This window comes from Aspergillus flavus, chromosome 7 (assembly GCF_009017415.1).
Source record: "Aspergillus flavus chromosome 7, complete sequence".
NCBI classification, from domain to species: domain Eukaryota; kingdom Fungi; phylum Ascomycota; class Eurotiomycetes; order Eurotiales; family Aspergillaceae; genus Aspergillus; species Aspergillus flavus.
The window spans coordinates 600,826-614,387 of NC_092404.1; the positions used below are offsets into that span (position 1 = coordinate 600,826).

General features: G+C 48.0%; 5 protein-coding genes across 5 annotated transcripts; 4 read left to right on the forward strand and 1 right to left on the reverse strand.

Annotated features, from left to right (window-relative positions):
* Positions 1 to 564: 564 nt before the first annotated feature.
* Positions 565 to 2,156, forward strand: F9C07_2062822 (uncharacterized protein; the record flags this gene model as incomplete). Its single annotated transcript, XM_071508671.1, has 7 exons — positions 565 to 753; positions 838 to 942; positions 1,019 to 1,240; positions 1,298 to 1,440; positions 1,502 to 1,569; positions 1,631 to 1,694; positions 1,754 to 2,156. The coding sequence occupies 7 exons, from the start codon at positions 565 to 567 to the stop codon at positions 2,154 to 2,156; spliced, it is 1,194 nt and encodes a 397-aa protein (XP_071366867.1).
* A 282-nt stretch (positions 2,157 to 2,438) lies between these two features.
* Positions 2,439 to 3,939, forward strand: F9C07_5368 (uncharacterized protein; the record flags this gene model as incomplete). The annotated part of the gene is made up of 1 exon (XM_071511343.1): positions 2,439 to 3,939. Exon 1 carries the CDS (start codon positions 2,479 to 2,481, stop codon positions 3,937 to 3,939), a length of 1,461 nt encoding a protein of 486 aa, XP_071366868.1. The 5' UTR covers positions 2,439 to 2,478.
* Positions 3,940 to 5,313: 1,374 nt separating this feature from the next.
* Positions 5,314 to 6,177, forward strand: F9C07_2062584 (uncharacterized protein; the record flags this gene model as incomplete). Its single annotated transcript, XM_071508668.1, has 2 exons — positions 5,314 to 5,481; positions 5,587 to 6,177. Coding segments are annotated over 2 exons (759 nt in total), but the record flags the coding sequence as incomplete, so codon positions are not given.
* Positions 6,178 to 9,039: 2,862 nt separating this feature from the next.
* On the forward strand, positions 9,040 to 11,115 carry F9C07_2280597 (tripeptidyl aminopeptidase). The gene is made up of 3 exons (XM_041295074.2): positions 9,040 to 9,191; positions 9,272 to 10,248; positions 10,302 to 11,115. The coding sequence occupies exons 1-3, from the start codon at positions 9,092 to 9,094 to the stop codon at positions 11,025 to 11,027; spliced, it is 1,803 nt and encodes a 600-aa protein (XP_041149976.1). The 5' UTR covers positions 9,040 to 9,091; the 3' UTR covers positions 11,028 to 11,115.
* On the reverse strand, positions 11,116 to 12,604 carry F9C07_2280598 (uncharacterized protein). Its single transcript, XM_071510446.1, has 3 exons — positions 12,200 to 12,604; positions 12,003 to 12,075; positions 11,116 to 11,937 (listed from the first exon to the last, which is right to left on the reverse strand). Exons 1-3 carry the CDS (start codon positions 12,450 to 12,452, stop codon positions 11,493 to 11,495), a joined length of 771 nt encoding a protein of 256 aa, XP_071366870.1. The 5' UTR covers positions 12,453 to 12,604; the 3' UTR covers positions 11,116 to 11,492.
* Between the last annotated feature and the right edge of the window lie 958 nt (positions 12,605 to 13,562).

Genomic DNA, 13,562 nt, shown 5'->3' on the forward strand with positions numbered 1-13,562 from the left:
AGGGCTTTTAGATGGACTTTCTTCTGAAAGAAAAAATCGGGCGGTTGGGGTGTAGTTTTAGGGCTGAGTACGGAGGTGCAGGAATGTTCAGAAAAAACAGATAGAAAAAGGAGAATAGAGAATAGACATTTCCCCTCCTCATGCTTTAGATTGCAATTTAAATAAAGGGACGGAATATAACCATGGATGAATCCCTGTCCAACCTCTAAGCTCTAGTGCCATGTCCGTACGAAGTATCATCGAAGCTCTAGCCAAGGCTACACTATTACCATTACAGGGATTGAGATCCCACCACGGGACGTTGTAACCATATACTTGATAGGACCCTGCCTTAGCTTGCTCCGTCAATCTCTTGCTAGATTATACTCTAGGGCTCCTTGTCTTGACTGCGAGCCAGGGGTTGGGAGCTGATACATGTACAAGACGACATACACACACACACACACACACACTCTCTCTCTCTCTCTCTCTTTGATTCAGTCCTTTTCTAACATCTAGAGACCTATTCACACCGTGTTTCCCTCGCTTCCACACTCCCGACCTTGGTTTCTGTTCCGTTCCACGATGCCTATCTCAATTGCTCTCCGCCCCCCGCTTGAGGAGAAAAGTGTGGACAACAATGGACCCCTTGTATCGATTTTTACATTTATCCCTTTTTCTGTCACACTTATCGTAGTCATCATCAAGACTTGGTCCATGGTATATCTAAAGCGGGTAGTGCTCTCGGTTGATATCCCGATATGGACCGGCACAGTGCGAGTCTCATTCCATACAACACCGTCTCTGAACAAGAGCAACTGATTCACTTCTCCAAAATTACAGCTAATATTATAATAGATAGTTGCGCTCGTGCAAAGCCTTCTGATACAATTTGCCGTGGATCATGGAATGGGAAGGCATCTTGAAGACCTCTTGAGTACTACGTTCCATACGTACAACAAGGTGAGCCTAGTCCTACTTCTTAAAAGTTCGACTCAAAACTCGCCTTGCGCGTTAGCTAAGTTTTAGAGCTTCACAGATGACATATATTGCGCAAATTCTTTTCTTTTTGGTTCTTACCCTTACTAAAGTATCAACGAGTAATCTGATCAGATCGATCGATCCGACTCAATCCATTCAGAGATACTGCCGCATTACCGAAACAGTTATTGGCGGATGGACAATACTGGCAGTCTTTGGCTACGTGTTCCAATGCCAAACGCCACGTTGGCAATATTTCCCTAGTCACTGCCTTGGAGAGGTGAGTAAAAGTCAAGAAATCGATCCTGGATCTGAACCCTACGCTTAGAACACCTAGGGGGCCATCATGTATCCGATTATGACCATCAATATGTTAATCGATATAGCGCTTGTGGTTCTACCAACAATAATGCTCTGGAATGTCCAAATGCCGTTGCCTCGTCGCCTGAAGATCATCTCAACATTCGCGTCTCGGATTTTGTGAGTCTCCTAAGCACGCAAGCGGCATGTAAGCAGTTGAACTACAACTGACACTGGGTAGGGTCATTGTTGTTGACGGTTTCCAATTACCCTACTTGGAACAATATTTACATTCGACAGATCCCACATGTTGGTCATGGCCTCCCCCAATAGATCCCGGTAGCTACACCTTGCTGAAGCGAGCATTTAGGGACAATATTCAGTTTCATCGCTTGCAGCCAGTATGGCTTTTCCCTCATAATTGCTCTTCCCAAGTGGGACGTATTTATCCCATTTCGTCTTTTCTCTGCTAATGTCGTATTCTGCCTAGCAGGGTTATGATGAACGCCAACATTATTACGACATGCATCCCCAATCTGTACCGTGTCATGAACAGTCTGGCCCTTAAAATGAACAGAGTACAAATTCCGGAGGAGTTAGAGTTGAGCTCATCTCAGAGGTCCAATTGGGCAGAGCCTGGTTCCCGCGTTGTTTCTCCAATGGGGCCCAGCTCCCAAGCTGGAAAAGGTGTAATCGAGATCCTTCGCTTCCCCCGACAGGCCAGTGAGAGAGAAAGCGGTACAGCTATACAGAGTACGCCTGGTTATGCCTATGGCCACGATGGGGCCGAAAGCACGAAAAGCATCATCTCATCGCATGATACAGTAGGGGAACATTTCAATGAACCAAAAGATGGGGATAATCGCACAAAGATGGTCCCCAGTGCAAAAGCATAACGACAGTTGGTGATTGAGTAAAGTACGCGTGATAATTGAGTGAAGACTATGTTATTCCATACTCATGTTTATAGTCTAGTACAATGAGGATATCTCCTTCATTAATGTCGGTTCGGCTTTTGTATGCTAATGGAAACTCGAAGTGGTTTAGCGTGCTTCTCGATAAAAAAGGTTTAAAATTAGGGGAGAAAAATTGCTGAGCGCCCGATTAGCGTCGTGCTTCGGATTAAATCATGACAACAGCCACTGCTTCTCTCCCATCCAGATTCCAGACTTATTTCCCTCGTATGTCTTGGATTGAAGCCCTAGAAGGTTAGGTAGAATGGCACCATGGGGACTTACCACCTTTGCTCTCATCACTGCAACAATCAGCGTTCTCATCAAACCTACCGGACACCCAACGTTTCGTGAAAATGTAAAGCGCAACGTATTACTCTTCTCTCCATCCCAGTCTGCATTACTCGTCGCAGTGATGCTCCTTGATCTTGTGAGCTGGAGACTCTTAAACCTCGTTGAAATACATGCCGGCTTAGCGATTTCCTGTCATTATTACTTCACGTCGGATTCTTCCGGTCTCGAGCGCAAGTTGTGGTGGCGTTTGACGCGGCGCGCGTTCCTCATTGGAGGCACAGTGCCGCTGTACGTGACCCTGCTCAAGTCCGAGAATTCTCCATGGATGAAGATCTTGGCGATGCCATTAGTCGCCGATTCTATATTGATCGAACTGTTGTCATTGTTCTGGGACACTTCGGAAGCAGATTTGGGGTTCAATCGAGACTGGCCTCATCGTACGCTCGTTGTGAAAACTGCTAATCCGCCCACCCGCAAACATGAGAACAAGGGAGACGCAGATCAAAATACGAAAACAGTAGAGGACAAAGATACACCGTCGTCTAATGTTACCGCAGATGGCCTTTGCGATCGGGTATATGGGCTCTGGTCGCCGACCGCTGAGGTAGATGACAAAAAAGATCTACAATCATTGCCTCCAAATGATTCCAATTTGGAAAGGATTTTCTCCCCCACGCACCGTGCCCCGCTTGGAAAGTGTGGACAGGGGCACTGGCGGTGTCTCACCTATCTAGCAATGTACATCGCCATGCGAGTTATCCGTTGGCCCTTGATGTTTGGCGATCTGGCGTTGATCACCTGGCTTCTACACGGCGGCCTGCAACCCCTGACGCTCACTGTTGCCGATATGTTGCTGAACATCCGCCTACTTAAAGATCTGCTCACCATCTCATACATGGCATGCATTGTGTTTCTCGGGAACATCTTGATTTTCGTCGCTGTGAGGCTGCTATTCCGCCAACTGTGCCAATATATCTCGTTCTTACGGCGCGTAACGCAGTGGTTCCAAGACCTTCCCAGCGTGGCTCCAATCACCTATAAAGCTATCCACCTCTTCCAGTGGATCATTGCCATTGCTACTGTGAGCCATCTCTCCGTGATACTTGTAATAGCGGTGATCCCACAATTGTCAAGGAACATATTATCAGCTTTTATGGAGTTGATAGTGATCCCCATGTTTTACATCACAATGTATATGCTCGTCTGCGGCAGGGAAAAACCAGAAAAGGCCCCAGCTAACCCTGAACCCCGACCCAGAGCCGATCCAGCCCCAGAAGCAGGCCCATGTCCCAATATTACGTCCCAGGATCACACGAACGATGCAGACAACGATGCATCTAAATCCCTCCAATCTGCAAATGGAGACCGCTTCAATATATTGCGATTGGGCTTGCTTATCTCCACAACGGCCATTTGGTTTCTTTTCTGTTAGTAGGTCGTTTTTAGACAGAATGCGTCAGATGGCTATTTGCATGGTGTTCGAGACCCGTGTGACCATGAGACTTTGTGACCCTACTGAATACATTTTGCAGGACTGGTATCAATGCTTTTGGGCCGATGTAGTCTAGCAGCATCGAAGATAAAAGTTATCCCTAAGACATAATGATCCCGAAGAACAGAACAGTAGAATAAAAATAATAGCAACACTGGCCACCCTGAATAAGACAGAAGATCCGTCATTGTTAACGCCGTACAGGGGTCCCAAGGTCCAGTGAACCAGTAGCCAACGGAAAAGACCGCGCCATCTATTATCAAGCATGCCAAGAGATACAATATCTACAGCACATTTTAAGAGACTGACCTGTTGGCATAATCCACATCGGTCGACAAAGGACGAAAGGGGAGGCCTAGCCAACTGCTATACTTTTCTTTGGAGACCGAGACGTTGTCCCATTCCCTCGCGTAGCTGCATCTACAAAGTTTCGAATACGACCTGTCCACCGCATTGTACAGCTTATGTTGAATACTGCAGGTTTCAGCGCCAGCTGGCATTTATACAAAAGTGAAAACATGATTTAGTGAGGAGGGTGACCCTCCTAACCCGGCTCGATGCAAGTAGTAATCTCTAGCAAGACGGGCAATTACTAGCAGTAATCACTGGCAGCAAGAAGGACCTGATGCTATCAATTGTATGAGAATCCTGAATAATTTATCTCGTACCAGATGAGGATGATATGGATGATAAGCGCCACAGGTTTATCATCATCACTCTCGTTGCGGTATTAGCGAGGGACATTTCACTGGATATGGAAACGCAAGCCGGCAAGTAACAGTCAATGATACATGCATGAACTCAGTACACAACATCTCGTATTAATAAATCGCTCACCAAAATGCTGACGAGGATACAACGACTCAATAAAAAGTCAGCGCGAAAGGTAGCCACTCAGTCACTCGAATCTACAAGGCAGAACACATCACCAGCAGCCAGTAACTACACGATGCGTCTTCCACGAAAGCGTATTCATGACAGTGATTGATTTCCTCCTGACATTCCATGTCCAAGTAAAGCATGAATAGAGGCAGTGGTATGTGCCAGAAACAGTACTTTGCCTCATACAATAAAAACCCAAGCCTCCAAGAGAATAATCTTGCCATATTGCTTTCTTCATAACAAACGTGTTCACCAGGTCCTGTACGTTGGTTACGAGTGCTCCTTCTCATAGCATTCAGTGCGCTAATTGGTCATCAGATCCAAGAAACACGCTATCATGGCCCATCAGCTATCTAGTGTCGCCTGGTCAGCTAACAGACTCGACATCTTCGGCATTGGCACTGATAATGCCTGCTGGCATATGTGGTGGAATGGGAATCACTCGGTGGAGTGTTCAGCAGTCCCATTGAAGCTGTCAGCTGGGGCCCGAACAGGATTGACCTTTATGGCCTTGGCACTGACAACACCTGCTACCACAAATACTGGAATGGGTCCAGCTGGAGCGGCTGGGACAAACACGGAGGGGTTGCCAGTAGTGCTGTCCGTGCAGTGAGCTGGGGTCCCAATTGACTGGACATCTTTGTACGCGGCACAGATAATGCCTGCTAGCACAAATGGTGGAACGGCTCGGGCTAGAGCGGATAGGAGTCACTCGGTGGTAAAATAAACAGTGGCGTTGAGATCATTAGCTGGGGACGCAACAGGCTAGATCTGTTCGCCTTGGGTACCGACAACGCTGTCTGGCATAAATGGTGGAATGGAAGCAGTTGGGGTGGATGGGAGAGCCTTGGAGGTGTCGCTACCAGTCCTGTCTCCGCTGTTTCTTGGGCCTCTAACCGTATTGATCTCTCTGTCAAAGGCACTGATAATGCTTTGTGGCAAAGATGGTGGGATGGTACCAACCGGGGTGCCTGGGAGTCCCTTGGTGGAGTCGTTACTAGTGATGTCAAAGTTGCTAGCTGGGGCAAAGATCATCTGGATGTATTCGTGCGAGGGTCTAAGAATGACGCTTGGCATATATCCTGGCACAATGGTAAATGGGGCCAATGGGGTCGACTCGGTGACAAGACCTTGTTTAGTGTAATCTTAGCTGTGTGCTGGGGCGTTGGTCGACTGGATCTTTTTGCAGTTGCGACTGACAAAAACGCCCTTTTGCATCAGGCATGGGACGGCAAAGCTTGGCGAGGGTGGGAGAGCTGTGGTGGGATCTTGCTCAGCCAGCTTCGGAACGTTTAGACTGGTCCTCTTTATGAGTGATTCTTGCTATATTGGATAAAGGATCGGCGATCATTCATATACTCGTCCTTAATATGATGTGCCTAAACTAATTCCACTGTAATGAATGAGATGACTGTCGCTGGATTGCCGTAGATGACATTTTTTCACAGATCTAACAGATCATGCATGCGACAGGGCGATGACTAGCTTGTGCCTTGCATAGCACGCATTGATCGCATATAATTGGATTTTGTTCCACGTGACATCAATCAGGGCGGGTAAAGGAATTGCAGCAGCCTGCTTTTAACTTACATTCAAGTCCGCCCGTTGAAGTAAAGGATCAGACGGATAGCACACTTAGTGTTGCTGTAATTACCTTTGTTCCAGCAGTGTCTTCAACCTAGAGTATACGCTCTTTCCACCGGAGATTAAGGCTTATTCAAGAAGTCGAACTCAAACTGAACTTTGGGTCATTAGTTATTAGTTCTTTCTTGTCATACGAACGACTTCGCATTCCCAAGACTCTAACAAGATCTATTACAATCACAGACTGGGAAAGAGACTTTCAAGCGCCCATTCGCGCCGTTTGTTACTTTGCAAAACCATAGTCACGACTCACAATGAACTACCGACAACAAACTTGCTTGACCGGCTGCCGCAAATTAGGGTGGGTCTTATATCTTTTGTACGAGGTACCTAAGCATAAGAAGCCTGACATGCACTATATTATGTATTCATGTTGGTTTGTATTACTTTGTTTGCTCCCTGACATAAGACGAGACTGGCGCACTCGCGAGGTAGGTAAGCCGGGTTATGACCCCACATACCAACATGTTTCGAAAGAAAGTTATCGGTAAGCATGTAACTTCGGGGCGAAGTATGTAACAAGGAGCAATGCTATGCCATTACGTATGTACTACTACCTACTCGGTTTCTTAGATAAGCATGCTTACTGTCAGCACCAAGAAACTAAGTTTAACGGTTACTCAGCCTTATACTCGAATATCGGGCAATCTACCACCCCCTCACAGGGCTCTTAACAAGTTCTCCTATGATTTATGGCAAATACAAGGGAAAAATGGGCTTAATCACCGTACTTTACGGCTTATAGTCAATGGTGTGTGTAATTGATCTTGTTTTGGAAGATAAACCCATTGGTTATTCTTATCATCCTCTAAAATACTTACCCGAACTCTGAACCTATTATAATGTTCCGAGTCCTATCACTTAATTAAGTGTCGACGAGGATATCCGATACAACATCACTTGCCAATCAAACAAACCGGAGGCTAAACATTATTTATTTTTAGTTTTTATAAAATTTCGTTCTAATATTTGCGTAGATAATTGACAGTTTCAACAATGGAGGGCTCGTGGTGCCAAGGCCCTGGAAATATATATATCCGAACAACGTTGAACATAATATCGAACAAGGCTGGACCAACCGCCAAGGTTAGCTTTTAATCAAGTAGGAATGGGCAAACCTCTGCAGTTATGGTGCCATTGCATAATGCATAATGATTGCTATTATAGACTCTACCCCAAAAACCAAGGAAAGCAGAAATCGAGAACCAAGAACTGGAAATCCAAAATTCAGCAAGGTTGGTGGCACCCCGCTTGATAGCGTCTCCATGGTAATCAAAGCCACGGAAACAGTTCCGTTATCTATTTGTGCAGCATCGGAGCTCCACAGCTACAATCAAGCTAGACAACAGCTACAACACAGATCGCACAATCTCTACGTCAAGAATTATTATACTAATTGATATATAATGCTTGACAAATACGAGTTCTCGTAGTCCAAACAAAGATCTTCAGATCGAGTCGTAAGCAGCCATAGGATTAAGTTCTCTCCTCCCTTCCATGTAGGGTTTAGACCTACGTCAGCCATGGCGGCGCATTCTTCAATCTGGCAAACCTGGCGGTGTGCTTTACTCTCCACTCTTACTCACGGACAGGTATAATAATTACCTAATGGTATCACGCCTTCACGATAGAGATGTGGCAATTCTGATATCGCGGAGTACAATTAATATAAATTGATAGGGCAGGTTTCTCTCGGCGGAGAAGAAGCGTTGGCCGGGCGGTGCTTGTACCGAAGAAGCATAGCGGAGACGCGATTAGTCTCTCGCCGAGTCTGAATAATGTGGAGGACTGCAACTCAGGTTACATCGAGCCAAGAAGGGGTTCAATTTAGGGAGAAGGGGAGGAAAGGGTTGAACACGAAGTGATGAACAGGGGAGAATATCGATATGATATGTATTTATAGTCAGCAAATAGAATTCACGAACGAATCTGAACAGAGTACAGTCAGCAGTCCGAAACAATACTTTTGTTGTGATTCGTCATTGTTGTTATTCAGGCTCTTGGCGTGCAAACCAAGCAAACAAGCATCGCAAAAGAGACAAACAAACAAGAGCCAATTGGGAAACATTCAGAACTGACCTCCATTAACATCGACACGAGTTAAACACGGTATCTATATCGAAACCGAAGAGCGAGATGCAAGTCTTCGGCGACATATTATGCACTCCCAAAATGGCAGCCTGATTATCGTCTTGGCCGAGTCGGTGTCGCATCCCGAATTAGAATAGTGGTCTCCACATCCCCTGACGATCGCATCTCACCTTGCATTCTGATAAGCCAGGGTGCTCGATGCCTCCATCACACCATGTAACTATGTGCTGCGGGCTTGGCTGGATCCCCAAGGGTCAATCCAATCATGCTGGCCCAGCGAGGAGGGTCCCGACGGACGTCCGGCGCATTCATTGATTGCTCAATGGTATGCAGAGTCAGCTGCAAGCGATGACAGTGCACTATCGATAACAATCACGCGAAGGCTGGTCGTCTAGCCTGAAAATAAATACTCTCCGCATTCTCCCCCTCGTCTTTCCCCTCTACAACCATTGTCCGCCATTAATTGCAATTCAGTATGTTCTTCAGTCGTGGAGCGCTTTCGCTCGCAGTGCTTTCACTGCTCAGCTCCTCCGCCGCAGGGGAGGCTTTTGAGAAGCTGTCTGCCGTTCCAAAGGGTATGCCCCCCTTGATCCTCCTCATGCTCGAAAAGCATGAGTTTCATCGGTAGTCGGTCGCAAAACTAATTTCTTATTAGGATGGCACTATTCTAGTACCCCTAAAGGCAACACTGAGGTTTGTCTGAAGATCGCCCTCGCGCAGAAGGATGCTGCTGGGTTCGAAAAGACCGTCTTGGAGATGTCGGATCCCGACCACCCCAGCTACGGCCAGCACTTCACCACCCACGACGAGATGAAGCGCATGCTTCTTCCCAGAGATGACACCGTTGATGCCGTTCGACAATGGCTCGAAAACGGCGGCGTGACCGACTTTACCCAGGATGCCGACTGGATCAACTTCTGTACTACCGTCGATACCGCGAACAAACTCTTGAATGCCCAGTTCAAATGGTACGTCAGCGATGTGAAGCACATCCGCCGTCTCAGAACACTGCAGTACGACGTCCCCGAGTCGGTCACCCCTCACATCAACACCATCCAACCGACCACCCGTTTTGGCAAGATTAGCCCCAAGAAGGCCGTTACCCACAGCAAGCCCTCCCAGTTGGACGTGACCGCCCTTGCTGCCGCTGTCGTTGCAAAGAACATCTCGCACTGTGATTCCATCATTACCCCCACCTGTCTGAAGGAGCTTTACAACATTGGTGATTACCAGGCCGATGCAAACTCGGGCAGCAAGATCGCCTTCGCCAGCTATCTGGAGGAGTACGCGCGCTACGCTGACCTGGAGAACTTTGAGAACTACCTTGCTCCCTGGGCTAAGGGCCAGAACTTCTCCGTTACCACCTTCAACGGCGGTCTCAATGATCAGAACTCCTCGTCCGATAGCGGTGAGGCCAACCTGGACCTGCAGTACATTCTTGGTGTCAGCGCTCCACTGCCCGTTACTGAATTCAGCACCGGAGGCCGTGGTCCCCTCGTTCCTGATCTGACCCAGCCGGATCCCAACTCTAACAGCAATGAGCCGTACCTTGAGTTCTTCCAGAATGTGTTGAAGCTCGACCAGAAGGACCTCCCCCAGGTCATCTCGACCTCCTATGGAGAGAACGAACAGGTAAGCCACTCCTCCACCGTTGATCCTTGAAACACATACTAAACAGTATTTAGGAAATCCCCGAAAAGTACGCTCGCACCGTCTGCAACCTGATCGCTCAGCTTGGCAGCCGCGGTGTCTCCGTTCTCTTCTCCTCCGGTGACTCTGGTGTTGGCGAGGGCTGCATGACCAACGACGGCACCAACCGGACTCACTTCCCACCCCAGTTCCCCGCCGCTTGCCCGTGGGTCACCTCCGTCGGCGCCACCTTCAAGACCACTCCCGAGCGCGGCACCTACTTCTCCTCGGGCGGTTTCTCCGACTACTGGCCCCGTCCCGAATGGCAGGATGAGGCCGTGAGCAGCTACCTCGAGACGATCGGCGACACTTTCAAGGGCCTCTACAACTCCTCCGGCCGTGCTTTCCCCGACGTCGCAGCCCAGGGCATGAACTTCGCCGTCTACGACAAGGGCACCTTGGGCGAGTTCGACGGCACCTCCGCCTCCGCCCCGGCCTTCAGCGCCGTCATCGCTCTCCTGAACGATGCCCGTCTCCGCGCCGGCAAGCCCACTCTCGGCTTCCTGAACCCCTGGTTGTACAAGACCGGCCGCCAGGGTCTGCAAGATATCACCCTCGGTGCTAGCATTGGCTGCACCGGTCGCGCTCGCTTCGGCGGCGCCCCTGACGGTGGTCCCGTCGTGCCTTACGCTAGCTGGAACGCTACCCAGGGCTGGGATCCCGTCACTGGTCTCGGAACTCCCGATTTCGCCGAGCTCAAGAAGCTTGCCCTTGGCAACTAAAAATTTTTTTATATAGATATAGCAGATACCACTTTGTACAATGTGTCTTAGATGCGACTCAATACAACTGTTCATAAATTACCATGATCGAATTAAGGTTGTAATCCTCGTCCGCTTACGTGAGGGTAAACTATGGGGTACAGGACATGGTCAAACTCAGCCTTACCAAGCTGACGCCACATTAGCGATATGATTCTGCATAAATGATGATCTCAGTAATCTCCAAAGCCAAAAATGGCGATCTAACACTCAGTCTCGTCGCCGAGAGAACATCTCCACGTAACACAAGATAAAAATAACATAAATAGACCCATACTAAAAAAAGCCTCCGATGTCATAGCTAACCATAACATCACCTACCAACAACCACAATAATTAATATATACACAGACCCACGAGAAATCATAACTCATTACTACACAAACCAGATCCGCCCCCTTCACCTCCACACCCAACAAAAAACATCTACAAAACCAACAAAGCCCCAACAGCAACAGCCCCCATCTCTAACCCCACATAACCCGTAATAACAGGCGCAGCATTAGCAGACCCCGTCTCCCCACCCTGCGCAAAGCTCGTAGACGAAGCAGTCGTTCCGACACTATCATTCGCACTAGCAGAGCTAGACCTCGAACTGGACCTCGAAGTAGAACTAGACGTAGACCGAGTTTCCTCCGCCGATGTCGTCCGAGACCTAGAACTCGAGTCTGCGCTTGAGCTGGAGCTTGAATACTCATCAGATGTAGCAGTAGCGGTGGATTCGGTGGATGTCATGGTGCGTGTGGAACTGGAGGTTGTAGTTGATGTTATAGTTGTAGTTGCGTCTGAGGTTGCGGGGGCACCGGTGTTGAACATCGTGCTGTCGGCTGGGGAGTGGACTGTTATTCTGGTTGCTTCGCCGGTGCAGCGTCTGTCTTGTTTAGCTTGTTTCCAAATTGAGAACCAAGGGGAGGGTGGAAGGGAGGGGAAAGGTACCCAATAAACCCATTACAACATCCGACGAAGACGTTACCCTGGAATTGGCAGCGTTCTGCGAGATTACAGCCGACTTGGTGGTTTCGTTAGTATATCTCATCAATATCACAAAACATCCCATCCACAATAGATGCCTCATAACCGGGATACGGCATTCAATAACTCCCAGAGACAAAGAAAAAAAGAAGGTAACTTACTCCCCCCATCGTCATGCGCACAACAATTCGGCGAACACCCAGTTCCACAACACTGACCGAACAAACACTGTCCTCCGTCAGAACATGTAGCTCTCTTCTCCAGCCCGGCCTCTTCAATAGGCGTGAACTCCCTACTAGCCAGGATCGGGGCCCTGAGTGCCTGCGCCTGTTCTTGTTCTACCTGGGCAGCGGCGCATTGGTGGTAGAATGTGACAGAGGCCAGGAAGATCGATAGTGTATTGGTGAAATACATTCTTTTGTAGATTAATCCAACTATATAAAGTCCGAACCACGATATATGCAATTAAGACCAAGAAAGAACAAAAAAAGAAACCGTGAAAATCCACCAAGCCGTCGAGCAATGTCGTATTTAAGTCTTCAGCCTCAACGTGCCTCAAATTTCGTTGCGCTTGGATGTCTCGTATTCGAGCTTGGCGAGGGTCCATTGATCCTCAGTATTGGGGCTACTTGTGAAGATCCTAATACGTAGAGGGTATAGAGTGAGTTCGCTTATTTTAGGGCCTCGTATTGAATATTTATTCGTATTTTTCTTTGTCATTATGTGACGCAGGGTTGAGTCAAAGTTTTGAGATCGTCTGTAGAGTGGATGTGACATTTTCCAGAAGAGTGTTTCCTACGATTAATAGATGGATTCGGTACTGCTGTGGACAGGTTAAGCCTTGTGGCGGGTGGATACCGTGGTATTCTGTCAGTGATGGGTAGGGCTGAGGTGGATCTTTGCCCCGAGTGCAGAATTTATAGCTCACTTTGAGCTCGGAAATTGTTTAAGAGAATGAATTTTTCGCTACAGATATCTTCTTTACATATGCAGCGCGATGTATACCATTGCAGCACAGGCAGCGACATGGGAAGCCAAACTGAAGGGACTGTAACTAACCCGACTACCATTAGAAGGACCGAGGGATATTCACCTCGACTTGGTTAAGATGATCGGCGCGCTTGATATGGGTGAGCTTTTAAATCGGTGTCTGCCGACGAGGAGACGACGCACAGTCCCAATGAGTCTGGAGTTTCAGGGCGTTGTAGGGAAAATAAGGACGATCTTTGAGCATGAACATAGAGTTGTTTCTCTGTTCAAAAAGGCCGGGGGTGATGTTATATGGACGACATTTAAATTGAACTGGGCACTATTAAACTGGGTTTGACTGTCTCGAAGGACCCCAGTGAAACATTGAGTATATAGTGAGAAAGACAGTTAGACAAGTCTCAGAATATAGGCTAGGGGCTGTGAAGATCCTTATGAACGTTTCCCTCAATCTATGTAGAGTACCGTCCTAATGGGGAGCACTGCATTATCAGTGGATGACGCGCAGCAAGTAGCCCTAATATCTCAACGTCAGTC